This window comes from Hemiscyllium ocellatum, chromosome 7 (genome assembly GCF_020745735.1).
Source record: "Hemiscyllium ocellatum isolate sHemOce1 chromosome 7, sHemOce1.pat.X.cur, whole genome shotgun sequence".
NCBI classification, from domain to species: Eukaryota; Metazoa; Chordata; class Chondrichthyes; order Orectolobiformes; family Hemiscylliidae; genus Hemiscyllium; species Hemiscyllium ocellatum.
The window spans coordinates 78,021,570-78,040,046 of NC_083407.1; the positions used below are offsets into that span (position 1 = coordinate 78,021,570).

Here is an 18,477-nt window from a genome sequence, read left to right on the forward strand (position 1 = left end):
CCATCTATTTGCCTACAGTCTATATCTTCCATATCCTTTTCCACAGTAAATACTGATGCAAAATATTCATTTAGTATCTCCTCCATTTTCTGTGACTCCACACAAAGGCCACCTTGCTGATCTTTGAGGGGCCCTGTTCTCTCCCTAGTTACCCTTTTGTCCTTAATATATTTGTAAAAAAACCCTTTGGATTCTCCTTAATTCTATTTGCCAAAGTTATTTCATGTCCCCGTTTTGCCTTCCAGATTTCCCTCTTAAGTATACTCCTACTTTCTTTATACTCTTCTGAGGATTCACTCGATCTATCGTGTTTATACCTGACATATGCTTCCTTCATTTTCTCAACCAATGTTGTCCTGTCACAATGTATATCATCTGATTTCCATCAGAAAAAACCCAAGCATTTTTTACCGTTCTCCAATATGTGATTGGTGTGTTTCAGTAGGAGAACAATAACGTTACAAAGCCCTTTTACTGCAGCTGCAGTCTCAGAATGGCAACCAAAAGCAATAGCGTTGTGGAAGTTGTTTGCCTGACTGCCAGCTACCACTCTAACAGGGACCTGCAGCTATTTGGAGGTGACTGTATCCTTAATTGGACAGCGGCAGTCATATCATTGGCTACCACTCGCAAAAGGCCTTCCTGGGCCCCATTGTCCATCGCTTGCTGTTGGCCCTGGCAACATGAATTTTGCATTCTACAGAAGATACAACCCATGGTAACTCTCATCAAATTTTTAATTTGTGTCTGTTGCCGCTATTAATTAGTAAGTACATTTCTGAAACTTTTGCAGTTGATCCTTCTCACCATTTGCCAAACCCTTTGTGTATTAGCAGCAAATTCCAAGTTAATATACTATCTCCTCTAAGTCTGAATGATCAACATATGCAGAGAACAAAAGTGAATCCAGGACTGATCCTTCACGTGTACAGCTCTAATGCCTGTCTTACGATACCTCAACATTGCAATTGCAGCAGCATAAGCAACAAGGAGATTCTGTTTGACAGTCTTCACGTTGGCAGGAAAATTTACCTTATTAAATATTAGAAATAGATCCAGGATATAAGTACAATGAAAATGAGATGCTTTTCAATTGTGCTCTTAAGGACTGACTTGACAAAATTGCATGTTCAGTTAGTCTCTCAACTCCAGGAAGAATATTGAGATACTACAGATGCATTTCTTGCAATTTTCTAGTTAATTAAAATGGATAGAATTTTATGGGGGAATACTACTGTAATTTCCTAATGATACCCCAGCAAGTAAGAATCTCAACCATTTCATCATCATTTTGTCAAATCAGTCCTTTTAACTACCAAAGATTCCAATCAATAATAATTGAACACTTTTATGCTCGCCATTGTTGTGTTCGTCTTTAAAACAAAATATTATCTCAGTGCAAAAATGTTACTACAGAATATGAACTTCTCTGTTCATCACCATTGACTACTTCCAAGCCATGTTCAAAAAAATTACTTATTATTTTACTGCTTCTAAATCCAAATTGTTACTCAATAAGTTCCTATTTATTCTCAATTATTATAATTGTAATGGGGAAGGTCATAAGAAGGATATTTTTCGTATTCTGTACACATTGAAGCTTCTGTACACATTCAGACGTTTCTGCATACCAATCTCCCATATTAAGCACCACCTTGGTTGAAAGACAATTATCTCTAGCGTTTAAAAAGAAAGTGTCATGTGCTACCTTTGATTGTATATGTTATGATTCATCGGGTCAATGTTCTGGAAAATCAAATCACCTTATTTCTGGAATCATCATAAATTTAAAGATTTTAAAAAGTACGCAAAGTTTCCCAATTCACCTTGCATTCTGACAAAGGTTGACAGAAATCACAGACCAAGTTTCTGTCCTTAAAGAAGAACCAGTATTTATTACAAATAGTTAGACTCTAGCTACACCTAATAGAGATAAAGCATTGGCATGCAATGATACTAATTAACTCTAATCCCCTTATACACTGTCCCTTACATACACAGACAGAGAAACGTACAGAGTAAAGATAGACGATGGACACAAGTGAAAAACTGGAAAGATAGTTCAGCAGACATTTTTCCCGGGTTCTGTCATTGAGAGACATTTATGGCTCTTCTGCTGGCCCAAGCTTTGCTCCAATGATTAAATTAGATTACTTACAGTGTGGAAACAGGCCCTTCGGCCCAATAAGTCCACTCTCCGAAGAGCAACCCACCCAGACCCATACTCCTATATTTACCCTTTCACCTAATTTTAGCATGACCAATTCACCTAACCTGTACGTTTTTGGACTGTGGGAGGAAACCGGAGCACCCAGTGGAAACCCACGCAGACACGGGGAGAATGTGCAAACTCCATACAGACAGCTGCCTGAGGCAGGAATTGAATCCAGGTCTCTGGCGCTGTGAGGCAGTAGTGCTAACCACTGTGCCACCGTGTCGCTGGACATCTTTCTCCAATTGCCTCCACTGGTCGGTGAGAGACACAAGGTGTCTGGTTCACTTATGAAAAATCTCTGCATTATCAGTTTAAGATCAAAACATATAATAATTTGCAGGTAAGTCAACTGGTTTCTTTAGTTTTAAAGTGAGTTTTGACTGCAGATAATAGGGACACCACTCCTGAGCTGAGGAAGAACTGAAAACATCTTTCTCTCCCTGTAATTTGTTCTGAACTGTTCAGCTACCTGTGCACTGATCACATAATTGTTGGCAAGAAAAAGATCTCAATTATCACTAACTGGTCATTAGTCCAAAGACCAATCAACTTTTTAGGAATAAAAGCTGCTTCAGTACACCCCCTCAGCTCCAAGCCGATGGCATTTGTGTACTTACTGCTTGTTCAAGCAGTTGTTTACATGATTCCTGGAATGGAAGTCAGGTTACTTGCTTTCAAAACTGTAGCCGTTTTTTTTCAAATCCCTTCCTCTGAAGAACTGTTTCTCATTTCAGTATCCAGTTTAAAAAAAACATGAAATGAAAAGGCACGATCCTAACACATAGATTTATATGCTTGAATTAAAAATACACTGATTGACTTTGATAAAACATGAATAACATCTTTTCATTACAGGGTCCAGTAGGCCCACCTGGCAGAATGGGTCCACCCGGGCCATTTGGAAAAGACGTAAGTATTATTTCCCTTGGTATTCACCAAACACTTTGAGTTCATTTTAGCTACTTTTGTTTCTTGTGGATGAACCAGATCTGAACTCAAAGCAGCATGGCCAATCAAATTGAGGTAGTGGTAAAATAACTGATCTATCTCAGTTTGTTTTGTGTTCCTGCTATGTTGAGCATTTACAAAAATGTGTATAGGATGATATTTACAGCTATTTAGTCAATATATGGTGATAATTGCAGTCAAGCCTACCGTTGTACAATATCATGTCTTGTTCACATCTAAGATAACAATTTGATGAATTATGTTGGAAGTGAACCCACAGCTTTCTTACCAGTAAGAGTAAGGACTATTGAAAATGACCAAAACTATTATTTTCATTTTCATAGAAAACCTGTTAAAATTATGCAATGCTGTTCCTAAGGTTTTCATTGAAAGTATTCTGTGAATCCATCCAGTAAAAAAATAAACTTGATAAATGTCTGTAATCTGTAGCTCTATGAATTATTCAAGATTTTATTAAATATTAAAATATAAAATTCTAAACATGACATAATGATGCCATTGATTCTTACTTCTGTAACTACTTACATAGGAGTGGGTTAGCAATGGATTATAGTAGGTTTTCAGACAATGTTATTCAAGCTGTACGTTAGGAACAGCACGATAATTCTTTTCAGAGCTCTTTCTAGAAGAGCTTGTACCATTAGGTGAAATCTTATTGAGGTGTTGAAATCTTAACTACCAACTCCTGAGCCCCATGATGCCTCTTTACAGGAATGCCTGTTGATTTACCAGTCAGTCAGGGTCTTGCTAGGCCATTGGTGGGCCTTCTCTAAAATCAGTGCAGCTCTAACAACACTGAAGAAGCTTGACACCATCCAGGACACATCAGCCAACTTGGTTGGCCCCTCCATCATTGATGCTTAGTAGCAGCAGTGTGTACTGTCTACAAAATGCACTGCAGAAATTTATCAAAAATCCTTGGAGAGCACCATTCAAAACTTATCCACTTCTATTTAGAAGGACAAGGGCAGCAGATGCATGGAATCATCACTACCTTCAAGTTCCCCTCCAAGTCACTCACCATCCCTTCATCGTCGCTGGGTCAAAATCCTGTAAATCCACCCTAACGGCATTGTGGGTCAACCCACAATATGTGAGCTGCAGCAGTTCAAGAAAGCAGCTCACCACCACCTTCTCAAAGGCTACATCCATATGAGTGAATAAAATGATACAACTGTAGCATGGCATTGAAAGAGAACAGTGTGGTTAACCATGTCAAAATTTGCAGTTGAGTGTATTAAAGCCCACACAGATTTTTGATTATTTTATTCCTTTATCAATTTTGAATTGTTAGCTGGGACCGCTTGTGGTAAAAAAAACAGACCAAGAAAGCTTTATTTGTCAAACCTGATCTGGAGGATAATTGTAGGCTGAGCCTTGATTAAAAGACTCTAACAGACACAGCAATCGCAGGAAGAGCACTGTGTTTAAATAGATAGCAGACATTGGCTATTAATAGGTCAGTACCCAGGAACTGATTGCTGCAAGTCTGCAAGTGATCCTTTGTCCAAGCAGACAGCAGTTGGTGAATGATAATAGAGGCCTCATGAACAGATGATCAGCCTATTGGGATGGAAGCAGAGTTAAAGCTGTTTTTTTTTGAACAATGATTTCTGTGAGATGGTCTTGGGCTGCTGTTGAGACAGCATGATGATTTGAAAGCTCTCTGTCTAATCTGATACACCTGCTTCTGGAAGGCCAAAGAGTAAAACATTGAATCAGAAATATTGCTGCCTTTGCCGGGGTGAATCATAAAGATGTCCCTAACCAAGGTTTCAGAAAAGCAACCAAGGATTCCACATTTATGCCTGTGAAATAACACATTATAAGAGGTATCTAAGTAAGCTGACCAATTTTGTTATTATCTTTTATTTATCCCTTATTGGTATTTGTGTGTTTGTCTGTCTTTTGTGAGAATGGGGTCGAAAACAAATGCTTCATGTTTGAAGCACAAACATTAATCAGCTCACTGTGTTGTTTAATTCTCGCTCAGCTGAAGTTATTGTGTATTTAATCAGTTGTTAAGTCTTGTGTTTGAGATACAAAACCAGCATCTAGAAATTAATTGTTTACAAAGTCCTCACATTCACAAAGATTGGTTATTCACAAGTCTGCTTAGGAACCATTGGAGTGACAATTTGAGGGCCTTTGATGGTTTAGTTTTATTGTGTTGTGACTGCAGCGGTAGAAATTATTTTCGTACAGCTGTCTGTCTCTGTGTCATGATAAATGGAGATGGGTGAAGAGGCTTTGTTTCTCCATGTTACAGTTGCAAAGGGTATAATTTGTGACATTAATCACCTTGGCAGGGACTGCAACCTGATTAGAGGGATTCAAGCATGACGTTCCAGCAAAGATTGGAACAGGCTTGAGATGGGAGGGTCAGTGGTGGAATCTCAATACATTCAAGAACTTTGAAGAAGAAAATCAAGTTGGAGATCAGATTGCAGTTTGCAAACATGGTGGGGAAGGGAGTAGTTTCCTTTGAGGATCTGATTATATAAGGTGGAATTAAGGCAGAGATAGAGCACTCATAAAGAGGGGACTATTAATCGTACAAAAGAGAAATAATGTTGTAAAATGTGAAATGCAAAATGCTGGAAATATACAAATAGTCTGGCAGAATCTTGGGAAAGAGAAGCAGAAATAATCCTGGGCTGGAACCTTCTTCAACTTTGCTTTTGAGTTCCACCCATCTTCACTTGCATCTGGTCAGAACAGGCTTGAGATGGGAGGGTCAGTGGTGGAATCTCAATACATTCAAGAACTTTGAAGAAGAAAATCAAGTTGGAGATCAGATTGCAGTTTGCAAACATGGTGGGGAAGGGAGTAGTTTCCTTTGAGGATCTGATTATATAAGGTGGAATTAAGGCAGAGATAGAGCACTCATAAAGAGGGGACTATTAATCGTACAAAAGAGAAATAATGTTGTAAAATGTGAAATGCAAAATGCTGGAAATATACAAATAATCTGGCAGAATCTTGGGAAAGAGAAGCAGAAATAATCCTGGGCTGGAACCTTCTTCAACTTTGCTTTTGAGTTCCACCCATCTTCACTTGCATCTGGTCAGAACAGGCTTGAGATGGGAGGGTCAGTGGTGGAATCTCAATACATTCAAGAACTTTGAAGAAGAAAATCAAGTTGGAGATCAGATTGCAGTTTGCAAACATGGTGGGGAAGGGAGTAGTTTCCTTTGAGGATCTGATTATATAAGGTGGAATTAAGGCAGAGATAGAGCACTCATAAAGAGGGGACTATTAATCGTACAAAAGAGAAATAATGTTGTAAAATGTGAAATGCAAAATGCTGGAAATATACAAATAGTCTGGCAGAATCTTGGGAAAGAGAAGCAGAAATAATCCTGGGCTGGAACCTTCTTCAACTTTGCTTTTGAGTTCCACCCATCTTCACTTGCTCCCTGCTTTTTATTGACATTTCTATCTCTATTTCTAGGGTTAGGCTATTGACTCTTTTCAGTATAAGCCACTGACTCCCACTGCTTTCTTGACTAGACTTCTCCAGAATCCACCTACTGTAAGCACTCTTCTACTCTCCCAGTTGCTGTATTTCCTTTTCATGTGGTCCAACATTACCACCTGCTATATGGAGCTCCTGGTATGTCTTCCTTCCACATCAACTGTAGCTCACAGAACCTTCAGCCCTGACTACTGGATACCATAGCATATGTTTCTACTCCGACTAGTTTTCCTCCTTCCCAGAGTATGTTAGTTCTCCTCTTGTCCCCTTATTTAGTTTCAAATGGCAACTTCATCATCTGTCATTCATACTTCTCCAGAACATCTTTTTTGTTTCATTACTTATTCCATTATGACACACTTTGACCTTAAACCACGAGACCTTTTGTCAGCCATCTCACTTTCCTGTCATCTTATCAAAGGCCTTTCCTTTTGTCCTGTTTCCTGTCCTCCTCTTTTAAAGCCTATTATATCTCTAACTTTTCCCTGGCTTGATCCATCAACAATAATAATTGGAAGAGAAGTTGGGTGGTTATCATTTAGTGGGAATAGGTTCAAAAGAGTAAGAGATGGACAAAATAAGCTCAAAAAGGGGCATGATAACTGATAGTAATGAAAATGCCACCTGGGAGCCAGCTTTGATTCTAACCTTGCGACACTGTTTGTGTGGAGTTTATGCATTCACTCACTGTTTCTGTGAGTTACTCCCACAGTCCAGAAATCTGCATGTTAGGTGAATTGGTCATGCTAAATTTCCCCATATGTTGAGGGATGTGCAGGTGGTTTTACTGTGGCAAACGTAAGTATTGGGTGGGATGCTCTTCAGAGCGTTGGTGCATACTCGATGGGCTGACTGGCCTCTATCTGTATTGTAGGGTTTCTATGATTCTAAAATAGAGAATGGTGCAAGTGTAAGGTTGGTGCAATTTGCTGATGGAATATGAAAGATCTGATCATTAAACTGGATCGAGTCTCACATATATCCCACTATCTCTCCAACTTTGTGGGAGCAAAATAGCCTGTTTTTTTAAATATAGGCTAACTACTTTCTTCACACTTACTGACTTAACAGTGAATAAACCAGCCATACTTTAACTGACTTCAAACTGCAAAATTATTCGCCTGCAAAGGATAGTGAAAAAGTGGAGGAACTGAGAGGATGGGAACAAGTCCTTTATTATTAAGATTTCCTAATTACAGATTTTGAATACACAGCACTCTGATTGCCCAGGCAACTCATTTCTATTTGCATTTACACTTTTTACATGTCATCATGGTTTGTTTGCAATATGTGGTGGTTTACAATAAGCTGCTATGGAGTTGTTGAATGCAGGCTGAATTGTAACACAAAACTTTAAAATCTTTCAATTTCAGCCATACAACAACAGTTCTATTACTTTTTATGTAACATTTATTTGTAGCTTTTGAGGATAAGAATAAAAGTAACCCAAGAAATTAAGTTTTTGGACAACTCTTATTCAATGGTTCAGCATATCCATATGATGTTAATGAATGTTCCTCAGGAGTTGAATAACTGCATGTTCCTCTCATCAGCATAGAAGTCAAACTAGTTCCCGATTGCAAATAGGAAATTGAGCAACTTTTTTTTTCACATTGGCTATCACATCCTTTCACTATTGCCGCCTTATTATATGCTTTTGGAGCTACTGATTTACAATGTTTATTGTTTAGGGTGAACCTGGCAAACAAGGAAGAATTGGTGAACGTGGACTACCCGGCCTCCCAGTAAGTAAAGCTTAAGTAGAAAGTAAAGACAATGCTTGCATCACTTTCATACTGCTACAGGATTTCAGTAAATATACCAGTGGACCATATAAATATAGAATGAGCAGAAGGCTGACTGAGTTGTTTATTTTGAGTCAGGTAAGTATTATACAAATTTAGAAGTTCATTACTGTGTTTAAAGGGTCTCAAACTACATCCACCTTCCCAAGATATTGTGAGACTTTTGAACTTTGTTCTAATCTGTTAGTTATAGGATTGCCTAACTCAGTCTTAGCTTGGTACTTCTTGGCATTCAAAGATATTGTTGCTCGCCTGACATGCCCTTCTACAATACTAGCTCAATCCTCATAGCATCAATTAAAATGTCTGCAGTAACAGGTCACATCTCCCATAAGACTATGATAGCTCTCCAAATTTGATGTTATCAAGGAATGAGAGATATGCCAGCCATTGTGGTTGCAAATTAAGATACCAATCTCCATTAGTAGGATCTGGAAGAAAAATGTTTTGCCAGGAGCACAGAGCTAATCTTGGGCATGTTGTTGTGTGTTGACAGCTGTGTTGTAATCCATGGTTCACTATCAATGGAAAAGTGCCTTTACTTGAAGACCTAATGCTATTTACTTCCTCATAGGGCTCTCCTGGTCGACCTGGTATGCCTGGCATGCCTGGAATGAAAGGTCACAGAGTAAGTACCTGTTTTTGTCTCGTTTAGTATTCCCAGAATATTTACCAATGTGACCACATTTTTAACACCTAAATATTAATGTGAATCCAGCAAAAGAAAATTAATCAACTTGGTAAGATTGAGTATATAATTATGAAAATTCACATGAGTTTGACACATAATAATGCATCATATAAATATGAAAGTTTGTTTTAAGACACTTTATAGAAAATTATAACAGTTCCTAAAAACTTATGAATTTTATTTCCCAGTGACAGAAAATTCAGTGAAGCTTCTATCCTCTCCCTAGCCATTGCTACAAAAAATGTTATAAATGTTTTGGTCAACAACACAAAAACAGATTCAAGAGCAGCTTCTTCCCTACTGTTATCAGACTTTTGAATGAATCTCGCACATGCTAATTCTGATCTCTCTCTCTCTGTCTCTTTCTCTCTCTCTCTGTACCTTCTCTGCGGCTGTAACACTATTCTGCATTCTGATCTGCTATCCTGATGCACTTTGTATGGTACGATCTGCCTATAGAGCACATAAACCAACATTTTACTCTGTATCTCTAACTGTGACAACAGTAAATCAACCAGTCAATGTGCCTCCTGCCTATCCACACACTTCCGCACTCACTCACTCACTCACCCATTCCTCCACCACCCTGTCTGCCTGCAACTCCATTTTCAAGGAACTGTGCACCTTTTATTAAAGAAGCATCTCCATTTTTTGGTAGCTCAACTTGATGGCCTCCAGTTTCTTCCTCGCTCTGGGCATTGTCAGTCTCTGCTGGTTATTTGCTGCTCTAAGTTGATACACAAACATGTTCGGTCCATATAAACTTGCATTTTCTGGAGCTAAAGAGAAAATCTTTATCCATATGCAGCGAAACCTTTACAATATCAATGTTTGGACTGAAAAGTGGCAAATAATGTTCACACCACACAATTGCTAGGCAATTGTCATTTCCAATAAGAGACTATCTAAGCATTGTCCCCTGATATTCAATGGCATTACAATAATTAAATGCCCAACTATCAACATCCTGGGGTTGCCATTGGCCAGAAATTGAACCAAACTAGTCAAATAAATACTGTGACTGCAAGAACAGGGGAGATTCTGGAATTCTACGGCATGTAACTCAGCCTCTGACTCCCCAAAGGCAGTTGTCCATATACATAGCACAAGTCAAGAGTGTGATGGAATATTCCCCGTCTTTGTGGATGAGTGCAGCTCCAACTACACTTGCAAAGCACCATCCAGGGCAAAGCAATTGGCTTGAGTGGCACAACATCCACAACATTTACTCCTTTGGCAACCAATGCTAAGCAAGTCTGTGCCATCTACAAGATACACTGCAGGAATTCACCACAGTTTCTTCAAAAGCACCTGTTAACTCCACAGTCATTTCCATCTAGAAGGACAAAACCACAAATATTTGGGAATGCCACCATCTGCGAGTTCCCCTCCATGCTACTCCCCACCCATTCTTTCTTTGTCATTGGGACAAAATCCTGGAATCCCCTCCCTAAAGGTATGGCGAGTCTACCTACAGCATGGGGACTGCACATTTTCACAAAGGCAGTTCACTGCCACCTTCTCAAGGGCAACTTGAGATGGGCAATAGATGCCAGCTCAGCAAGTGACACCCGCATCCCACATGCGAATTAACACAAGAAAACTAAACATTGCATCCACGGTGTTCATGCTGCTGCCAGAGTTGATGGTGTGTCTCCAGAGCTATGTCAGTAGGGCCTCAATCATTACCTTGCAACAGTCACTGGAAAAGGGTTATAGGGTGAGGACAGTTTATAACCACAGATATAACACCTGTCATTTCTAGCTGAGTTGGTGATCTGTTGTTTAGAAACTCCTGGTGTTACTTTGTCTTTTAATTCCCTTCTTTTTATAGGAGACTATTAATATTAATTATTTACAATATTCACTAGGAGGAACAATGTAACACACGTTATTTTGTCTTATCTGTATCTTTGACAGGGTTTCAATGGACTTGATGGTGCTAATGGTAAACCTGGTCTTCCAGGAACGAAGGTATTGTAGATAGAATCATAGATGTTTACAGCACATAAGGAGACCAGTCATCCCATAGTGACCTTGCCAGTTAACAAATACGTGACTGAACTAATCCCATTTTCTAAATCTTGGGCCTATAGCCCTGGAGATTCTAGCAATGCAACTGAATATTCAATTATCTGTATATATTTTAATATATGTATTAATATAAGTATTAATATATATTTTAGTTCAATATTTTAACATTAATGGTAATTAGAGTCTTATGTTTTTGTTTTCAAACCATTGTAACCAAAACCATCTGAACTGGATGTCTCGACTATTATTTCTAATGCTTTATATCTGATTCTAAACAGGGTGAAGCTGGTTCCCCTGGAGGCAATGGCTTACCTGGTCCAATGGTAATCAGATTTACAAAATGATTGCGTTCTGATGTGCAGACAGGGTCTGAGTATTGGCACAGTTTGATCTTTCTTAACTGTGGCCATCTAAAGTTTCTCTCCAATGGCAGGTTTCCCCTAGAACATGTTGATCTTGTACGTACACAGATCAATAGGCATGTTCAAGGTGAAGTACATATTTGTGTTGTGCACCTTTAAATCCTTTACTTCCTTTGTTACAACTAGAGAATACAGAATATACCTACATTATATTCATCATTAAAATTGGAGTACTGCACTACCAAATATTATGCATTGCGCAACCACTTACAGGTAGAGGATCAGTCCTGTTTAAATAAATATTAAAAGTATTGAACTAGCCTGACTCACACATTGTATGTTTACCTAGTCCAAAAATAGAGACAATGTTAAAGAACAAGCCTTCATGCACCTTCCACTTTACAAGTGTAGAGAGTGAAAATGTATTTCAGGAGCTGATCATGGGTAATGGAACAAATGCTTAATTAATGAAGGGATTTATTGGAGCTGTATTGTGTGGATGATGTCATGTCTGTTTGACTGCAGCTCCCAGAGTTTTGTGGTGCATTGTTAATGTCACCAATCCTGAACCAAAAAACCTCATCCCATCTGCTCCAGATGTATATTGTAACATGTCTGAATAAATTGGTATCTGTACATTAAAGCAATATAGTAATTTGAGTAAGCATTCAGACCAAAGGTTTATTTGCCTAATTAGGTAGATGATGATAACTGTTAATGCTGCACAATTAGTCTTATTTTCATAAACAGCTAATATTGTCAGTGTTCATCTAGACTGATTCTTCCAAAGTATTGCAATAACCACCATGTTAAAGGTATTATAATCCCGCTGTTAATAAAGACAATTCCCTTATTGGGTGGTCCTAGGAGAAGGGGCTCTTGAAAGGAGCCCAGATTCAAGAGTGGGTGCTTCAATATTCTAGTCACTAATTTAAAAATACAAAAATACCAGTGCTACATGCATAAACTTTCCCAAACAGCAGATCTGAGAGCAGTTCCTCAGCAAGGTGTCCAATTAGAGAGTCAGTCCTTACAGTTACCTCAGAGGCATGTAAAAATATAAAACCGACACTTCTTTTCACTTAACAAATTTCAAGTTGTTCCTTTTGTTTCATTCACAGGTGACCAGCTAACTCTGCATGTACAGATGTGGTTGATTTTCATAGTTGAAAATGTATGTTTCAGAAGCAACAAGTGATGCTGAAATGGCTTGTCATTTTTTGCAGTAAAGTTATTGTTTTTGTTCATCACATATCTCAGGGTCCTCGCGGCCTGCCTGGTGAGAGAGGGCGCAATGGCTCTCCTGGAGCAGCTGTAAGTATAGTCATCCATTACAATTGAGTAAAAAGGGTTTCCCCTCAGACATCATTATTTTGTTCCAGACAATATTGTATGAACAAATAAACCAGGAGCAGGTATACACCATTTAGCTCTTTCAGTCTGACCTGCTGTCATTCAAAAGGATAAATGCTGTTTTTATTTTAACCTTAAATCCACATTCCTGCCTGCCCTGATAACCTTCCATCACCTTACCTTAACAAGAGGAAATATTATATCTACATTCAGCCTGTCAAGATTCTTCAGGATCTTATATGTTTTAACCAAGTTAAAACATATAAGCAGCTACAAGCCTAGCTTCTCTGATTTTCCTTTGTAGGACAACCTACTAATTCCTGCTGAGATACATGTCCAGCAAACTTTCTCTGAACTACTTTCAATATTTGTGCGGTTGCGTTACCCGAAACTCTACTCGGGTAGTGTCTCCCACCCATCCTCCTCCTCGAACCAAAAAAAAAGTTCTGTGCACTAGATTGGTAAGATAATGAGTTTATTTTTTATTCCTTATTTTTCGACAGACTCTTTGGGAATTTAGAATAGTGGGAATGGAGGTTAGGGCAGTTGAATGTTCCTCCTGCAGAATGTGGGAGGTAAGGGTCACCACTAGTGTCCGCGCTGATTACGTCTGCGGGAAGAGCACCCAACACCAGCTCCTCGAAAACCGCGCTAGGGAACTGGAGCTAGAGTTGGATGAATTCGGATCATTCGGGAGGCGGGGGGGGGGGAGCGGTTATTGAGTGGAGTTACAGGGAGATAGTCACTCCTCAGGTACAAGAAAAAGACAGATGGGTGACAGTTAGGAGACAGAAAGGGAACCGGCAGGCAGTGCAGAGATCCCCTTTGGCCATTCCCCTCAACAATAAGTATACCGTTTTGGATACTGTTGGGGGAACGACTTACCAGGGGAAAGCAGTGGGGCATAGGGCTCAGAAGGGAAGGGGGAAGAGGAGCAGAGCAGTAGTCATTGGGGACTCGATAGTTAGGGGGACAGATAGGAGGTTCTGTGGGGATGAGAGAGACTCATGGTTGGTGTGTTGCCTCCCAGGTGTCAGGGTTCGTGATGTCTCTGATCGTGTTTTTGGGATCCTTAAGGGGGAGGGGGAGCAGCCCCAAGTCGTGGTCCACATAGGTACCAACGACATAGGTAGGAAGAGAAATGGGGATTTAAGGTAGAAATTTAGGGAGCTAGGATGGAAGCTTAGAGCTAGGACGAACAGAGTTGTCTCTGGTTTGTTGCCTGTGCCACATGCTAGTGAGGCGAAGAATAAGGAGAGAGGAGTTGAACACATGGCTACAGGGATGGTGCAGGAGGGAGGGTTTTGGATTCTTGGATAATTAGGGCTCTTTCTGGGGTAGGTGGGTCCTCTACAAGCAAAATGGTCTTCATCTGAACCGAGGGGTACCAATATCCTGGGGGGAAATTTGCTAAGGCTATTGGGGTGGTTTAAACAAATCTAGCAGGGGGATGGAACCAAAATTGTAGTTCCAGTATAGAAAAGGTTGAGAGTATGGAGGTCCAAAATCAAGTTCCAGGGACGCAAGATGGCACCGGCAAGCAAGAAGTTGGTTTGAAGTATATTTACTTCAATGCCAGGAGCATCTGGAATAAGGTGGGTGAACTTACAGCGTGGGTTGACACCTGCGACTTCAATGTTGTGGCCATTTTGGAGACATGGATAGAGCAGGGACAGGAATGGTTGTTTCAGGTTCCAGGATTTAGATGTTTCAGTAAGAACAGAGAAGATGGTAAAAGGGGGGAGGTGTGGCATTGTTGGTTAAGGACAGTATTACAGTTGCAGAAAGGATGTCTGGGGACTCTACAACTGGGCTGAGGTTAGAAACAGGAAAGGAGAGGTCACCCTGTTGGGAGATTTCTTTGGGCCTCCAAATAGTTCTAGAGATGTAGGGGAAAGGATAGCAAAGATGATTCTCGATAGGAGTGAGAGAGACAGGGTAGTTGTCATGGAGGACTTCAACTTTCCAAACAAGTACTATAGATGGGTCAGTTTTTGTCCAGTGTGTGCAGGAGGGCTTTCTGACACAGTATGCAGACAGATCTACAAGGGGCGAAGCCGCATTGGATTTGGTACTGGGTAATGAGCCCAGCCAGGTGTTAGACTTGGAAGTAGGTGAGCATTTGGTGATAGTGATCACAATTCTGTTATGTTTCTTATAGTGATAGAAAGGGATAGGTGTATACCACTGGGCAAGAATTACAGCTGGGGAAAGACAATTACGATGCAATTAGGCAAGATTTAAGAAGCACAGGATGGGGAAGGAAACTGCAGGGGATAGGCACATTAGAAATGTGAAGCTTATTCAAGGAAAAGCTCCTGTGTGTCTTAGATAAGTATGTATCTGTCAGGCAGGGAGGAAGCTGTAGAGCGCGGGAACCGTGGTTTACGAAGGAAGAGGAATCTCTGGTCAAGAGGAAGAAGAAGGCTTATGTTAGGATGAGGTGTGAAAGCTCAGTTGGGGCGCTTAAGGGTTACAAAGTAACCAGGAAAGACCTAAAGAGAGAGCTCAGAAAAGCCAGGAGGAGACATGAGAAGTTCTTGGTGGATAGGATCAGGGTAAACCCTAAGGCTTTCTATCAGTATTTAAGGAATTAAAAAATGGCGAGAGTAAGATTAGGGCCAATCAAGGTTAGGAGTGGGAAGTTATGTGTGGAGTCAGAGGAGATGGGGAAAGCACTAAATAAATATTTTTTGACAGTATTCACTCTAGAAAATGACAATGTTGTCGCGAAGAATACTGAGATACAGCCTACTAGACTAGGTGTGATTGAGGTTCACAAGGAAGAGGTATTAGAAATCCTGCAGAGTGTGAAAATAGATAAGTACCCTGGGCCGGATGGGATTTATCCTAGGATCCTCTGGGAAGCCAGGAAGGAGATTGCCGAGCCTTTGACATTGATCTTTAAATCGTCATTGTCTACAGGAATAGTGCAAGAAGACTGGGGGATAGCAAATGTGGTTCCCCTGTTCAAGAAGGGGAGTAGAGACAACCCAGGTAATTATATACCAGTGAGCCTTACTTCAGTTGTTGGTATAGTGTTGGAAAACGTTATAAGAGAGGATTTATAATCATCTAGAAAAAAATAATTTGATTAGGGATAGTCAGCATGGTTTTGTGAAGGGTAGGTCGTGTCTCACAAATCTTATTGAGTTCTTTGAGAAGGCAACCAAACAGGTAGATGAGAGTAAGCCAGTTGATGTGGTGTACATGGATTTCAGCAAGGCATTCGATAAGGTTCCCCACAGTAGGCTATTGTACAAAATGCTGAGGAATGGGATTGTGGGAGATATAGCAGCTTGGATCAGTAATTGGCTTGCTGAAAGAAGACAGAGGGTGGTGCTTGATGGGATATGTTCATCCTGGAGTCCAGTTACTAGTGGTGTACCACAACGGTTGGTGTATGGTCCACTGCTATTGATCATTTCTATAAATGACCTGGATGAGGCCATAGGAGGGTGGGTTAGTAAATTTGCAGACGACACTAAGGTTGGTGGAGCTCTGGATAGTGAGAAAGGATGTTGTAGGTTACAGAGAGACATAGATAAGCTGCAGAGCTGGGCTGAGAGGTGGTAAATGAGTTTAATGCGGACAAGTGTGAGGAGATTCACTTTGGTCGGAGTAACCGGAATGCAAAGTACTGGGCTAATGGTAAGATTCTTGGTAGTGTAGATGAGCAGAGAGATGTCAGTGCCCATATACATAGATCCTTGAAAGTTGCCACCCAGATTGACAGAGTTGTTAAGAAGTCATACAGTGTTTTAGCTTTTATTAATAGAGGGATTGAGTTCCGGAACTATGAGGTTATGCTGCAGCTGTACAAAACTCTGGTGCGTCCGCACTTGGAGTACAGTATTGTGTGCAGTTCTGGTCACCACATTATCAGAAGGATGTGGAAGCTTTAAGTCATCATTGGACAAGCGTATAGTATACGTTAGATGGGCTTCAGATTGTTATGACAGGTCAGCGCAATATTGAGAACCAAAGGGCCTTTGCTGCACTATAATGTTCTATGTTCGACTACAATTAAGTCCTTCCTTTAATAAGGTGGCTAATACTCTACACAGTATTCTAGATGTCATACCATCAACAGAGTGCCCTGTTTAACTGAAGCATGACCTCTCTACTTTGCACACAATTCCCCTCCATTATGATAACATTCTATTATCTTTCCTAATTTCTTGCCTGCACCTGCATGGTTGCCATTTCTGACTCATGCCCTAGAATACACTAATTCTCCCCTGCATCTCAGAAAGTTCTCACAATTTAGATACATGATTCCTTTTTCTATTCTGAGATTTTAAAAAAAAAGCAGATGCTAGAATCCAAAGCAGACAAGCAGGAGGCTGGAAGAAGACACCAATCCAGGCAGCATCAGGAAGTGGGCAAAAGTGAGGACTGCAGATGCTGGAAACCAGAATCTAGATTAGAGTGTTGTTGGAAAAGCACAGCAGGTCAGGCAGCATCCGAGGAGCAGGAAAATAAATGTTTCAGGCAAAAGCCCTTCATCAGGAAGGATAGGAAGGGCTTTTGCCTGAAATGTTGATTTTCCTGCTCCTCGGATGCTGCCTGGCCTGTTGTGCTTTTCCAGCATCAGGAAGTGGAGAAGTCGACATAAGGGTGTAAGGGTTATACCTGAAACATTGACTGCTCCACCCCCTGATGTTGCCTGGCTTCCTGTCTTCTTCCAGCCTCCTGCTTATCTCCTTTTTTATTCTTCTTGCCAAAATGAACAATTTCATATTTTCTCAAATCGAGTCCCATTTATCAGAACTTTACCTACTCACTTAACGTATCTCTATATTTTTGTATCCTCATTATGACCTCTTTGTAATTTACTTTTCCACCTATTTTTGTGTTATCAGCAAACTTGACAACCAGATATTCCGTTCATTTCATTAAAACATTGATTGTAATTTGTAAACAATTGTTAATAGCACAATGCTCATTAAAATGCTACCAGCCTGAATCTGACCAATCTATGTCTAGTATCTGCTTCCTATTCATGAAACAATCTTTTCTCCATGAACCCACATTTCTCTTTCTCACACATGCACACACGTGCACACATATATGTACTCACACATATAGGCACACACGCACACTAAATGCAGTCCAAATACAGGTTCCCCTTTATCCATGGCCTATATAAATTCCTTCAAACACTCCAACAGATTGGATAAACATCGCTGCCAATATTTTGCATTAGAAAATTAAAGGAATCCTGTTACCTACTGGTGGAATGTTAAGTAATAATTATAGTAGCAATAAATAATTGGACTGATATGGACCTGAAAACTGGAACAAGCATTTAATATTGATCTTTAACATTTTGAGCAACCTCAATTTTTCATTTTGATAATATTTGTCTCTCATTCTTTGAATTTCTACCTGGTTATTTCCTGTAACTTTATTTAAATGCCATCTTATTCTTAATACATTCCAAAGAAAGCTGACTTTGAACATGAAGTTCCTTTTTCTTCAGGGTACCCGTGGGCATGATGGCAGTCCTGGTAAAGATGGTGCACAAGTAAGTAATGTATTGTTTTCTATAATGTACTTTTAATATA

The 18,477-nt window shown here is 40.0% G+C and overlaps 1 protein-coding gene across 1 annotated transcript in view; it reads left to right on the plus strand.

Annotated features, from left to right (window-relative positions):
• The window catches only part of LOC132817149 (collagen alpha-1(I) chain-like), a 189,131-nt gene that overhangs the window by 74,492 nt on the left and 96,162 nt on the right, over nt 1–18,477 (plus strand). Inside the window, exons 9-15 of the mRNA XM_060827358.1 lie at nt 3,071–3,124; nt 8,354–8,407; nt 9,042–9,095; nt 11,079–11,132; nt 11,471–11,515; nt 12,815–12,868; nt 18,393–18,437. Of these exons, the coding sequence (XP_060683341.1) occupies nt 3,071–3,124; nt 8,354–8,407; nt 9,042–9,095; nt 11,079–11,132; nt 11,471–11,515; nt 12,815–12,868; nt 18,393–18,437 (360 nt within the window). The remainder of the gene's footprint in view (nt 1–3,070; nt 3,125–8,353; nt 8,408–9,041; nt 9,096–11,078; nt 11,133–11,470; nt 11,516–12,814; nt 12,869–18,392; nt 18,438–18,477) is intronic.